We start from the raw sequence: 12,276 nt of genomic DNA, 5'->3' as shown, positions 1-12,276 counted from the left end.
GTGGAGGTATCTTTCCAATTAAAATAAAACTGTTGACCAAAAATGGCTGAAATGGAAACCAAAGTATATGAACCATTCATGGCTCTGTAAAATCTATTTGTCAGCAGTAAGCATTTGGGACAGCAGCTGGGTCACTGAATGGGTCACAGAATGCCCACATCCTGTATCAGAGTGTCTGGTTTGAGTCCTAGCTATTCTGCTTCTGATCCAGCTTCTTGCTAATGTGCACCTTGGGAGGAAGCAGATGATGGCTCAAGCACCTGGGTCCCTGCTACCCATGAGGAAGACCCAGAATGAGTCCCAGATTCCTGGTTTCAATCTGGCCCAGCCCTAGCTGTTGTGGGCTTTTGGGAAATAATCCAAAAGAAGAAAGAAGACCAAAGATCTCTTTCCATGTTTTTATCCCTGTATCATTGCATTTCAAATTAAAAAATTGTCAAAGTCAACCTACTTTTCATTTCTCATACCTTACTGTTGACTTCAGGCTTCATAACTATTATTTCTTTTTTTTTTTTTTTTTAACAAATATAGGTTTTATGCCAGATAGAAAAGAACATTTTCCTTTGCAAATAACAAAACAAAACTTTCCTAACAGTTGTAAAGGCACGGTTCATCTTAAAATATTGAAAACAGCATGCAACTTTTACAGAATTGGGTACTTTTATTATATATAACATAATAATGAACAAAAATTACTTCCATTCTCATGACACTTTTATAGGATGATTTAATAAAAGAAAAATACTAAGATGTTCTTTCTGTGGAAAAAGAATGAGATAACAGTGGCAGCTTGGAAGGACAAAATTTATTACAGTGGTCTAGTTGTAACTCCTATCTTCTCTCCTCATTAGCATATTCTAGAAAAGGTATCATGCTACTGTGTACTCTAAGGTCTTTAAATCGAAGATTTTAGAGCTCTTAATAATGCTCCGTCTGCAGTAAGCAGCACTATTAATCCCATTTAGATGTTTTCCTCCTCATATAACTGTGTCCTTCACTATCAATAGCTTCATAGAGATTGTTTTTGTTCTCTTGTGTTGCATGTAGATAACCAATGTAAGCCACGCAAAGCGAGAGGGTTACCAATCCGAAAGCCATTACAGGTTTGTTCTGTCAAGGAAAAAATTATAAAGCCTCGTTAAAAGTAATTTGAGATCTAAATATCAATTTCCCTCTTGACATGCCACATTTTTATTACTGTACTAGCATCCCTATAGCAACACTGCAATTAGGATCATTTATTCAGTTCTTCAGCCAACTCATTCAACTCCAATTTAGAAATTAAAAAAGATCTGCCTGTCCTCTTCACTCCTTCTCTTTATAGCCTAGACATCTCAGACTTCCACCTTTAGGAAGGAGACAACTGCGGGAGGAGTGAGGCATGGAAATTGAACAGGTGTTCAGTTTTCAGCATTACCTGTGTGACATGGAGAAGTTGCTTAACTTTTTTGGGCCTAAACCTCCCCATTTGCAAATCTCCAATTAGTTCATTTTATTAGGAAGTAAAAAATGAAGTAAACTTGTTATTATTCTTTTACTCAAGTTATAGATAACTGGTAAAAAATCTTTCTTTTACAACATATATTAGGCACAGCAATAATGACCATGTATACATTATCTTCTGGGAACCTCATCTATTACTTCAAGAAATTTATGGATTGGAACAGGTATTTATGCTGCTATAATAATCTTAATTTACTGCTGGAAAATCCAAGACCTTCAGAGGCAAAGTGATAGAACTTTGAATTAAAAAAAATTAAATACAGGAAAGATATTCACAACTGCGTGGTTTTTCTAGTACATTTTGTGACTCAGACCTTCCTGTTTTGCAAGTTCATACTCAACAAACTAGCCTTTCTTAGGTCACTGTAAATACACAGCAGTGGTACCAATAGTATTTTCTGCTCTGTCACCATATACGCTGTATTACAGGAGTACCCCCTTACCCATAGAAGATACATTCCAAGACACCTGGTCCACTCCTGAAATCATGGATAGTACTGAACCTTATATTTGTTATTATGTCTTTTCCCATATGTAAATAACCTACAGTAAAGTTTATCTATTATCCATCCACTGCTTCACTTCCCAAATGGTCCCAGTGGTTTTAGATTCTGAGGTTACTGTTACCCAAAGCCAACCACAATCTGAAAATGTTAATACTTGTCTTGAATATTTCAAGATAGATGCCATGTTCATATAATTTTTATTATAGTATTTTGTTATAATCGTTCTATTGTTAGCTGTTAATCTCACTATCTCTGCCTCTGCCTCTCTGTAACTCTCCTTTCAAATAAAATAAATCAATCTAAAAAAAAACACACATTAATAAAAAAAGCAACTATTACCCATTATAATTCTCAATGCTCCTAAAATATTTTGTTTTATACGTATTTGCATGTGAAACAATATTAAAAGTTTTCCTTCCACTTGTTTTTATTCAAAGAGGTCTAATAAATCAACATAAAATTTCCATGATGAAATAAAACATTACAGGAATAATAAGAACTCTCTATTTCTGAAAGCCTGCTTAAACATAAAGTCTTATCTCAGATGTATTTCTTACAGGTTTAATGAAGAGCTCTGGATTCACTGCTCGAAATAAGGTGGTTGTGCGCACTCCTCTAAGCCCTGGGTTTTGAAAGTCTTTCTCTTTGGGTGGTTCCTTTTTAAACGCTGGAGGCTCAGGTGCTGAAGACATCTTGACTGATGATTTATTACCTAGAAACAAAATAATACATTTTCACTTTATAATTATTTCTTGATAAACCTTTTTTTAAAAAAAATTCTTATACTCTTTTTTTTTTTTTTTTTTTGGACAGGCAGAGTTAGACAGTGAGAGAAAGAGAGAAAGGTCTTCCTTTTCCGTTGGTTCACCCCACAAATGGCTGCTACGGCCGGCACCACGCCGATCCGAAGCTAGGAGCCAGGTGCTTCCTCCTGGTCTCCCACGTGGGTGCGGGGCCCAAGCACTTGGGCCATCCTCCACTGCCTTCCCAGGCCACAGCAGAGAGCTGGACTGGAAGAGGAGCAACCGGGACAGAATCTGGCGCCCTGACCAGGACTAGACCCGGGGGTGCCGGGGCCACAGGCGGAGGATTAGCCTAGTGAGCCACAGCGCTGGCCATCTTATACTCATTTTAAAAATTGCAGCCTAGATATTTACCAAAAGAAATTGTCAATTGTCTTATTACTTTGTATAATTCATACCTTGTAAATGGCTCATTATTTTTAATTTCATATGTTAGAATAAACCAGTGAGGTGGCCAGAAGACTGGAGAACTGTCCGTTGACCTGAGTTAGATTGTATTCTATCATAGGAAGCTAGGACTAAAGGAGGTGAGGCCAGTGTTTTAACCACTCCCTTCTCTATTTCCTGCCCTTTTCACACTGCCTCCCCTTCCAACATCCCCTCCAGGACAACCAGAAGGACCTGCACCCTGCGCCCTACTGCTCATTATCTTCTATTGTTTTAGCCCTGGCCTGCTTTCTCCTCATCCTCCTCGGCCTTACTCCATTGGCCTACCCAAGCACTCTGTCCCAAGCAGGAAGGATAAGCAGCTGTTTATACTCACTCTCCCTTTGCCTACCAGCAAATCAATGGAAAGGATATGCCCTGCTCCCTACTTAACCTGAATATTCTTTTTTCTTTTGGCTACTCTAAATCTATCCCATTTGATTCGACTATGTCTTCTGGTTCTCTTGGCTGGAATGTCAACATTTGGCAATATTTTTCATTTCTGTGTATTAGTAAACAAAAGCTTGTCCTTTTCATTCCTGCCACCTAATGCAGGGCTGAGACTGAGGGGTGGAAGGGAAGAGGTAGACAAAGAGATCTTCCAAAGACTAACAATAATGACAATATAATACCATTTTTCAGGGTAATACTGTAACACACTGTACAGTGTTATGAAGTAAAATTCACATGTAAGCATTCACTGGGGTTTTGTACAAGCATTCTCTGTTAAGTCTTCTACTGTATACACTTTATAAATTATATTTTTGCAACTCATAGAGAAAACTAGGAGCTTAGCTTTTTAAAAGACTTTGTTACATAGTGATAAGTATTCTTCTATACTACTTAATTGGGTGAACACTTCAGCAGAACATTTGCCAGAAGACAAAGTATTCTTCAGACACTTTCTACACTTGTAAAAGTCTTAGAAATGTTCAATACTGGCTATTCTTTCCTATGTTCCCCATGCATGTTATAGCTACCATTACTGTCAATCTTCATTATCACCATGGCCTTCTGATTCCATTTTTATACCTATTAGTGCTCCTACAACAATTTTAGGGTTTGCTAATTACTGGGAAACAAACTGCCATCTGGAGCCACAGAGTTTTCAAAGTCAAACTGATCTGGAACACCAGTGACTGTAGCTATTGGGTGCTAGATTGGTTCAAATGGCACATTTGGTAGTGTTTTTTTCCCCAGGTGTACTTCAGGGAATTCTTCAGGGACCATGCCTGTTTTCTGTGAACATTTAACTACTATAGATGACTTTATAGACACCAGGTTTCTCACCATCTAAATTTAGAGAGTTATTTCGACAATTAGCTTCCACTGTGCAAATTATACTCTGGTATGATGGCTGTGCAACAGCTGTGGAATTCAATAAGAAAAATTAAAAAAAAAAAATACATGATCCAAGTGTGGGAGTGTGCTATGGGCACTGTAACTGTCTAGCAGTAAGAGGATATTGCATTTTGCGCCTTTCATCTTCCATCCATTAATTTCCCATCATCCAGACATGTGTATTAGCTTAGTAATCACAGGAGAGCAAATGAATATTTCTGCATCACTGGAGGTTGCCTGATTTGCCAATGACAAGTAGTCCAAAATGTATTACAGCAGAACAAAGCAATCATCAATCTCTGTTTACTTCCTCTGCAAAGTCCACCTTTGGCATGAAGCACATGATGAGGTAATAACCAGGAAGGCATACCTGTTTCATCAGCATTTAAAACACCATTCAGGCCGGCGCCGCGGCTCAATAGGCTAATCCTCCGCCTAGCGGCGCCGGCACACCGGGTTCTAGTCCCGGTCGGGGCACCGGATTCTGTCCGATTGCCCCTCTTCCAGGCCAGCACTCTGCTGTGGCCAGGGAGTGCAGTGGAGGATGGCCCAAGTGCTTGGGCCCTGCACCCCATGGGAGACCAGGAGAAGCACCTGGCTCCTGCCATCGGATCAGCGCGGTGCGCCAGCTGCAGCACACCGGCCGCGGCGGCCATTGGAGGGTGAACCAACGGCAAAAGGAAGACCTTTCTCTCTGTCTCTCTCTCTCTCTCACTGTCCACTCTGCCTGTCAAAAATAAAAAATAAATAAATAAATAAATAAAAAAAAAAAAATAAAACACCATTCAAGCTGTAACCAGCAACTGTTCTCTTAACTTTCTCTTGCACACAAGTTACAAATTTTCTCTACTAGAACTATTGTCTTCCCTACAGGCAACTTCTGAAATAATTCCGTAACATGCCTGACACTTGTTCAGCCAGCCCCCACTTGCTTGAAACACCTTGCCCAAGGCTGGCAGAAATGTAGCGCTTCCAGCTGCAGAAGTGATGTGTTCACATGCCCATTTCTTGCAGAGATTCTTGGTACCAAGCAAGACAGCTACAAAAGGGACCTCACTTCACTTCTGCTTTACTCGTTGAATCCATTTCTCTCTTCAATCTTGGCTCAATATTTAAAAGATGTGGACACTGTAGGGGAAGTGATGCTTTCTCTTGCTATCTCTCCTTTTCTATGACAGCAATCTACTGTTTCCACTACTTTTTTTTTCCTCCTAATCTGGTGTATCACCTTTTCCCTCTTAACCATGACAGTAGGATGGATGATGTCTGCAGACATAGGAGAATTTAAGTAACAAATGCTGGCCACCAGCCACTCAGGCAGGTGTCACTGATGCTTCTTGTGTTGAAAACTATTTTGACTATGATTGTGGTAAAAAAGTAAATGCAAATCAAAGCAATAATTAAAGAGGAAGCAGTAAAATAGTCAACAGGTCATACCTGTAGGAAAGTTAGGCAGGAAATAGTTAACACAGGGCAACGTTGTTAGGGCTGAATCACATTCTCACAATGCACCACTATTTGACACTGGGACATTATATAACAATACTAGGAAGGCCTGAAAAAGCAAATACAATGCAAACGTCATTCTAACTGAAGCTGACACAAATAGTATTGTCCTTTTATTAACAGTAAGCAGCTACATGTAATTAAAAGTTACTCTATAGAAAATGGATTAATTGTTCATGGGGAAGAAAAACAAGGCAACAGGGCAGATGGGTGCAGAGAATGCATACTGTAGAACACAGAACAGCTGCCAGAATAGTTTATCATGTACATTTTGTGTGTGCAACCATTTGCCAGAAATTGAGGATTTATTCCACACCTGATATCCAAAATTACATATATACACCAGGGTAAGAGGGTAAGTAGGGACATGAAGAGACACACAGAGACAGAAAGAGACAGAGATAATCAACAGAAATTTCACTGCAGGCCTTGAGTAACCCTTATATGAAATGCTTTGGACCATAAGTGTTTTGGATTTTGTTGTATTTGCTTATACAAAATGCAATTTATCTTGGAGATTAGACTCAAGTTTAAATATGAAATTCCTTTATATTTTATATATACCTTATATACATAGCCTAGAGGTAACTTTATTTTTAATAATTTTACATTAAACCATCAGAAAGCAAAGGTTTCACTACCTCAGCTACTCATGTGGATAATCTTTGGTTTCTTGCTGTCACTATCATTCTTGACTTTATATACTACCAATAAGCAATCATATTCTTACATTTATTCTCATATAAGCACTTAACAATAAAAAATATGACATCTCATTAATACTGTGAAAAATATGTCCAAGGTAACCAAGTAGCACATTAGCATCACCAAAAAAATCTACATCAGCTGCCAAATAATAGTAATAACAAAGAAGAGTCATCTGGGAGTCTCTACATATGTTTGACTGAAAGGTTACTGTACATTCTGCTTTATTGTTTTTAGATGAGAAGAAACATCAGAAGCAGTTGAGGTACCAGGACTCGGGTCCTCCAGGGATGAAGAGGTATTCTGCTGAATGACTTTTTTTAATGTTCCCTCTAGAGTCATCTGCCTCATTAACAATAGCTTTTGTCTTAAAAGCCTCTCTTTGATTTTATAAACTGACATGATCTCTTGTTCTGTTATGAATGCACGCTGCTCTAGTCCTTCAATAAGCCCATCACACATTTTCACCATGTCGTCTAGAGGTACTTTTTCTGCAGTGTTACCAACATCATCTCCATCATCACTGTTATCACGGTCACACTGATTCAGAATCATTTTGGCCATTTCACCATCAGCCAATGAATGAACAGCTGGAGCCTTACTATTGATGTTAAAATCTTCTTCCACGTCCACTTCTTCAATTAATTTCTCTGTTTTGTGGTCACTGGATGCTTTATCACGACAAAGCTTTAAAAATTTAATGCCATGTCTTTTCTTAAATTTCTGCAACCAGCCTGTTGAATATTCACAGTTCCCTTCAATTTTCAGTTCATCGTGATAAATTTTTGCTTGTTTCATGATCAGCATGCCATTAAGAGGCATGTGTTCACTGCGACGCTGACGAATCCACTCTTTCAATACACGATCTAGATCTTCATTTTTAGCTTTATGCAGTGTTTTTCTAGTTTTCATTAACTTTGGTTCATCACTTTCAGCATAGAACTTCAACAGCTTATCCTTCTGTTTCTTCAGATCATATATGGTAGTCATTCCAACACCATATTCTTCTGTCAAACGTTTCACACTTACACCCTTGTCCAGTTTCTCCAACAGCTTGACTTTCTGTGCTATAGATAAACATAAATGCTTCCTCTTTTTCTTATTACTAGTAGTCATAGGAATATCTGCGGGCCTTTTTGACATTTTCAACAATATCTTTACACAACAGAGCAGACAATAAGCAAAAAAACATACAGTGAATAATTCATGTAGGTCTCGACCTCATGGGAGCCCACTGTTGGTGCACCTGGCTGGCACACATGCCATTTTATAACCCTCTGTGGATGTACTTTTGTGGGGAAATCTGTATGTGTGAAAAAGACTTATCACAGCTGACAGGGCTGGGAGGATCATTCTCCCCCTTGTGCATCCTGAATAAACTGTGCATTGTACACTTGAATTTTGACTGCAACCTGTCACATGAGGTCAGATGTGGAATTTTCCACTTGTGGCATCAGGTTGGTGCTCAAAAAGTTGCACATTTGGAGCTTTTCAGATTTCAGGTTTTCGGATTAGGGATGCTCAACCTGTATTTTAAAATTAAAGGTATGCAGTGATGTTATATATCAAGAAATCCAACCTATATATGTTTGTAAAAAACAAAACATATGAATTGTAATGACCTAATTCTACTTGTAAGATTTCTCAATATCCTTTATCCTTAGATGCATCAACATTTCCTTTGTAATGACCTAAAGAAAAAAGCAGTCATTGTAATATTTTTATACTACAACCTTGACATACAAGTACACTTTAATAATGCACTGTTAATGTTAAAACTCTTTACCAGAACTAAAGTATTCTTGGACTGTAAAGCCATAAATGTATTTTACAAGTTATACCACTTCTACCATTGTTCATGATAATTTCTATAAGGTATGAAAGTTTTGGGGCCGGCGCTGTTGGGCAGTAGGTTAATCCTCCGCCTGCAGCACTGGCATCACATATGGGCAAGGGTTCTAGTCCCAGCTGCTCCTCTTCCCATCCAGCTCTCTGCTATGGCCTGGGAAAGCAGTAGAAATGGCCCAAGTCCTTGGGCCCCTGCACCCGCGTGGGAGACCTGGAGAAGCTCCTGGCGTCTGGCTTCAGGTCAGCACAGCTGCGGCCATTGAGGCCATTTGGGGAGTGAACCAACGGAAGGAAGACCTTTCTCTCTGTCTCTACCTCTCAAATAAATAAGGCTGGCGCCGTGGCTCACTTGCCTGCGGCACCAGCACCCCAGGTTCTAGTCCCTGTTGGGGTGCCAGATTCTGTCCCGGTTGCTCCTCTTCTATTCCAGCTCTCTGCTGTGGCCTGGGAAGGCAGTGGAGGAGGGCCCAAGTGCTTGGGCCCTGTACCCAGCTCCTGGCTTCGAATCAGCACAGCACACCAGCCATAGCAGCCATTTGAGGGGTGAACCAATGGAAGGAAGACCTTTCTCTTTGTCTCTCTAACTCTGCCTGTCAAAAATAAATAAATAAAATAAAATCTTTTCAAAAAAAAGTATGAAAGTTTTCCAGTATTTATCATTCTGTTATTAAAAGTGGGACAGGACAGCTTCATTGTACTGAAGTTTCTTTTCTTTTGAAGATTTATTTATTTGAAAGGCAGAGTGAGAGAGTGGGGGGGGGGGAGAGGGAGAGAGGGAGAGAGGGAGAGAGGGAGAGAGGGGGAGAGGGAGAGAGGGAGAAAGGGGGAGAGGGGGAGAGAGGGAGAGAGAATCTTCCATGTGCTGGTTCACTCTCCAGATGGCCACAATGGCTAGGGCTGGGCTGGCCAGAAGCCAGGAGACAGGAGCTTCATCCAGGTCTTGGGCCATCTTCTGCTGCTTTCCCAGCAACATTAGCTAGGAGCTGGACAGGAAGTGAAGCAGCCAGGACATGAACCAGCAGCCATATGCAATGCCAGTGTTGCAGGTATTGGCTTAACCTGCTGTGCCCTAACACCAGCCCCATAGCTTTTCCTTTTAAAACTGAGTAATAGTCAGTGAAGATGTTACAGTAGTTGTCTCCTAAATTAAAAATCTATTCATACCATCTGTTGAATAAAGAATTTTTAACAACCAGCTATACTTTAAATAAAAAATGCAGATTACTGGAGCTGGTGTTGTGGTGAAGCTGGTAAAGCTGCTGCTTCTGAGGCCAGGCTTCCCATATCAGTGTCAGTTTGAGTCCCGGATACTCTGCTTCCAGATCAGCTTCCTGTTAATACACTTGGCAATCCAGCTAGTTTGTTTCCAATCCAACTTCTTGCTAATGTGCCTGGGAGGGCAGGGGAAGCTGGCACAAGTGCTTGGGCCTCAGCATCTATGTGGGACACCAGGATGGAGTTCTAGCCTCTCGGTTTTGGCCAGGCCCAGACCTGGCTGTTGTGGCCATTTGGGGAGTGAACCAATGGATGGAAGACCTCCTTTGCCTCTCTCCCTTTTTCTGTCACTCTGCCTTTAAAATAAGTAAATATTTTTTAAGAATTATAGATTATGGAGGTCACAAGGATTCCTAGTAGCCAAGATTGTGTTATATGTGGGGCCAGCGCTGTGGCGTGGCAGGTAAAGCTTCCACCTGCACTGCCAGCATCCCATACAGGCACTGGTTTGAGTCCTGGTTGCTCTACTTCTGATCCAGCTCTCTGCTGTGGCCTGGGAAAGCAGTGAAAGATGGCCTAAGTGCTTGGACCCCTGCACCCACATGGGAGACCCAGAAGAAGCTCCTGGCAGTGCCCGGATGCTAGCACTGTAGTTGCTGGCTTTACCTGCTATGCCACAATGCTGGCCCCCATGTTCCACCTTTATAAGCGGGGTAATACTATGTGCTGCACAGAACAGATGTCTATTAAATGTGTATGTCATTGATGAAAGGATAAAATGTTTAGTAACACTTTGAAAAGATAAAATGTTCAGTAAACAGTAACTACTGTCATCCTCACAACTTAGTGGAACTCTGACGTAGGCCCAAAGGCATTGTCTTCGCCAGGAGAGTGGGATAACCCGGCTCTCCCAATTTCCAGCCTGCTCCTCTTCCACCAAGTCACCAAATCTTATTTCTAAATACATACAAGGACTTTGCACTGATACGTTACAGGGCTTTTTTTTTTTTTTTAAAGGAATCCTTTATCTGATGTTTCAAATGTAAAGTGTATTTTTTTAAAAAAAGCATCTTTCTGTCTCTTGAATTTATCTGACAAAAGGAGAGAGGTTTTGGTCAGCGGCTGTTGCAGCCAATCTGCCAACCTGCCGGCTGGATGGCGTGAGGTGGCGCCCTCCCCTGTGTCCTACACTGCCCGTTATTAGCGGCTCACTCAAGCCTCCAGACAGAAAAAGCAGGACTCTCGGCGCAGAAACAAAACACTGGGCCGGCTCGTGCAAACTACAAAACCATATCCCCGTAAAATACGCGAGTCTCGAGCGGACGCCGACCGGACGCCGGGCGCCTGGAACGTCAGGGTTCCGGATATGAGCTCTGGAAGGCCGGGATCGCCAAGACTGGGGTGCGGCCAAGATCTCCACCGCGCGGCCAAGATGCAGGGCGCCCGCGAGAACGCCGCCGACGCTGCGGCACTCGGGAGCAAGGCCCGCTGGTTGCCCACACCCACCAAAGCCAGAAGCCGGCGTGCGGCGAGGCGCCCGCTGCCTCCCGCCGCCCGCTCACTGCCAACCCCGCCGCTCACCTTCCCCGGGGTTCCCTCCTTTCCGCTCCCGCTATGGCTCCGCCTCGCCGATGCCTGCGGGAGAGAGCGAGCCGACGAGCGCACTCGGCCTGGCCCTCGCCACAGCGCCCCCTGCAACCTGGAGGCTGCAGCGCAGGGGCGGGAGTGTGGGGGGGACCTGCGGCGGTGGCTGCTCCAGGGGAAAGATTTAGGTCTGGTCTCTTCCTACTCCTCTTTTAGGAACAGGGTCACTGAGTGTACAGGTAATACTCTGCCAGTCTGTCAACACAAGATGTGTGAAGCTGTGGCTGAAGCAAAAATGATATGGATGACAGTTTGTCGGGATTCAAGTTGTATAAAAACAAAATAGAATTTTAGCACGGGCTTATGTAAAGCTTTTTCATAAATAGATTAAACTTTAAAACTTATTTTATGAAGTCAAGTTAATTTTACATTTAATTTGAGGTTTAAGTTTTTGAGTTCACTGATACCTGGTATACTAGGCAATCTTCTGACAAAATGAGATTCCGAAAGTTGTTGGTGGGGGAAACATTTACCCTGCTGGTTAAACTGTCTATGTCCCATATCACAGTACCTGTGTTTGATGCCTGGCTTCGCCTGACTCCAGCTTCCTCCTAATGCAGACCTTGGAAGGCAGCAGTGATGGCTCAAGTAATTGGGTTCCTATCCCAGATATGGGAATCCTGGATTGAGTGCCAAGCTTCCCGTTTTGGCTTGGCCCAGTCCTAGCTGTTGCAGGCATTTGGGAAGTAAACCAACAGATGGGAGCTCTGTCTGTCTCTTAAATAAATAAATAAAGCTGTTTGTGCCTAAGCATAGAACAACCACAGGCTGCAAAACAT

At 41.9% G+C, this 12,276-nt stretch overlaps 1 protein-coding gene across 4 annotated transcripts; it reads right to left on the bottom strand.

The window, feature by feature from the left end:
* Window positions 1-787: 787 nt before the first annotated feature.
* SMIM8 (small integral membrane protein 8) lies at window positions 788-11,505 on the bottom strand. 4 transcript variants are annotated; one of them, XM_062186471.1, is made up of 4 exons: window positions 11,435-11,483; window positions 6,017-6,134; window positions 2,567-2,721; window positions 788-1,110 (listed from the first exon to the last, which is right to left on the bottom strand). In XM_062186471.1, exons 3-4 carry the CDS (start codon window positions 2,699-2,701, stop codon window positions 952-954), a joined length of 294 nt encoding a protein of 97 aa, XP_062042455.1. In that variant the 5' UTR covers window positions 2,702-2,721; window positions 6,017-6,134; window positions 11,435-11,483; the 3' UTR covers window positions 788-951. The 4 variants fall into 4 exon arrangements, 3 of the variants coding, with proteins under 3 accessions (XP_062042455.1, XP_062042454.1, XP_062042453.1); XM_062186470.1 differs by lacking the exon at window positions 6,017-6,134 and having other exon boundaries at window positions 11,435-11,505; XR_009865506.1 differs by lacking the exons at window positions 788-1,110; window positions 2,567-2,721 and adding an exon at window positions 6,727-8,316 and having other exon boundaries at window positions 6,020-6,134; window positions 11,435-11,484.
* Between the last annotated feature and the right edge of the window lie 771 nt (window positions 11,506-12,276).

Source organism: Lepus europaeus, chromosome 3, assembly GCF_033115175.1.
Source record: "Lepus europaeus isolate LE1 chromosome 3, mLepTim1.pri, whole genome shotgun sequence".
Taxonomy (NCBI): Eukaryota; Metazoa; Chordata; class Mammalia; order Lagomorpha; family Leporidae; genus Lepus; species Lepus europaeus.
The sequence above is the reverse complement of the archived record's forward strand: the minus strand, read 5'-3'. Positions and strand labels throughout refer to the sequence as shown.

Excerpts from the sequence above, each read along its gene's own strand:
- SMIM8 (XM_062186469.1), bottom strand. The coding sequence starts at position 7,933 with ATGTCAAAAAGGCCCGCAGATATTCCTATGACTACTAGTAATAAGAAA.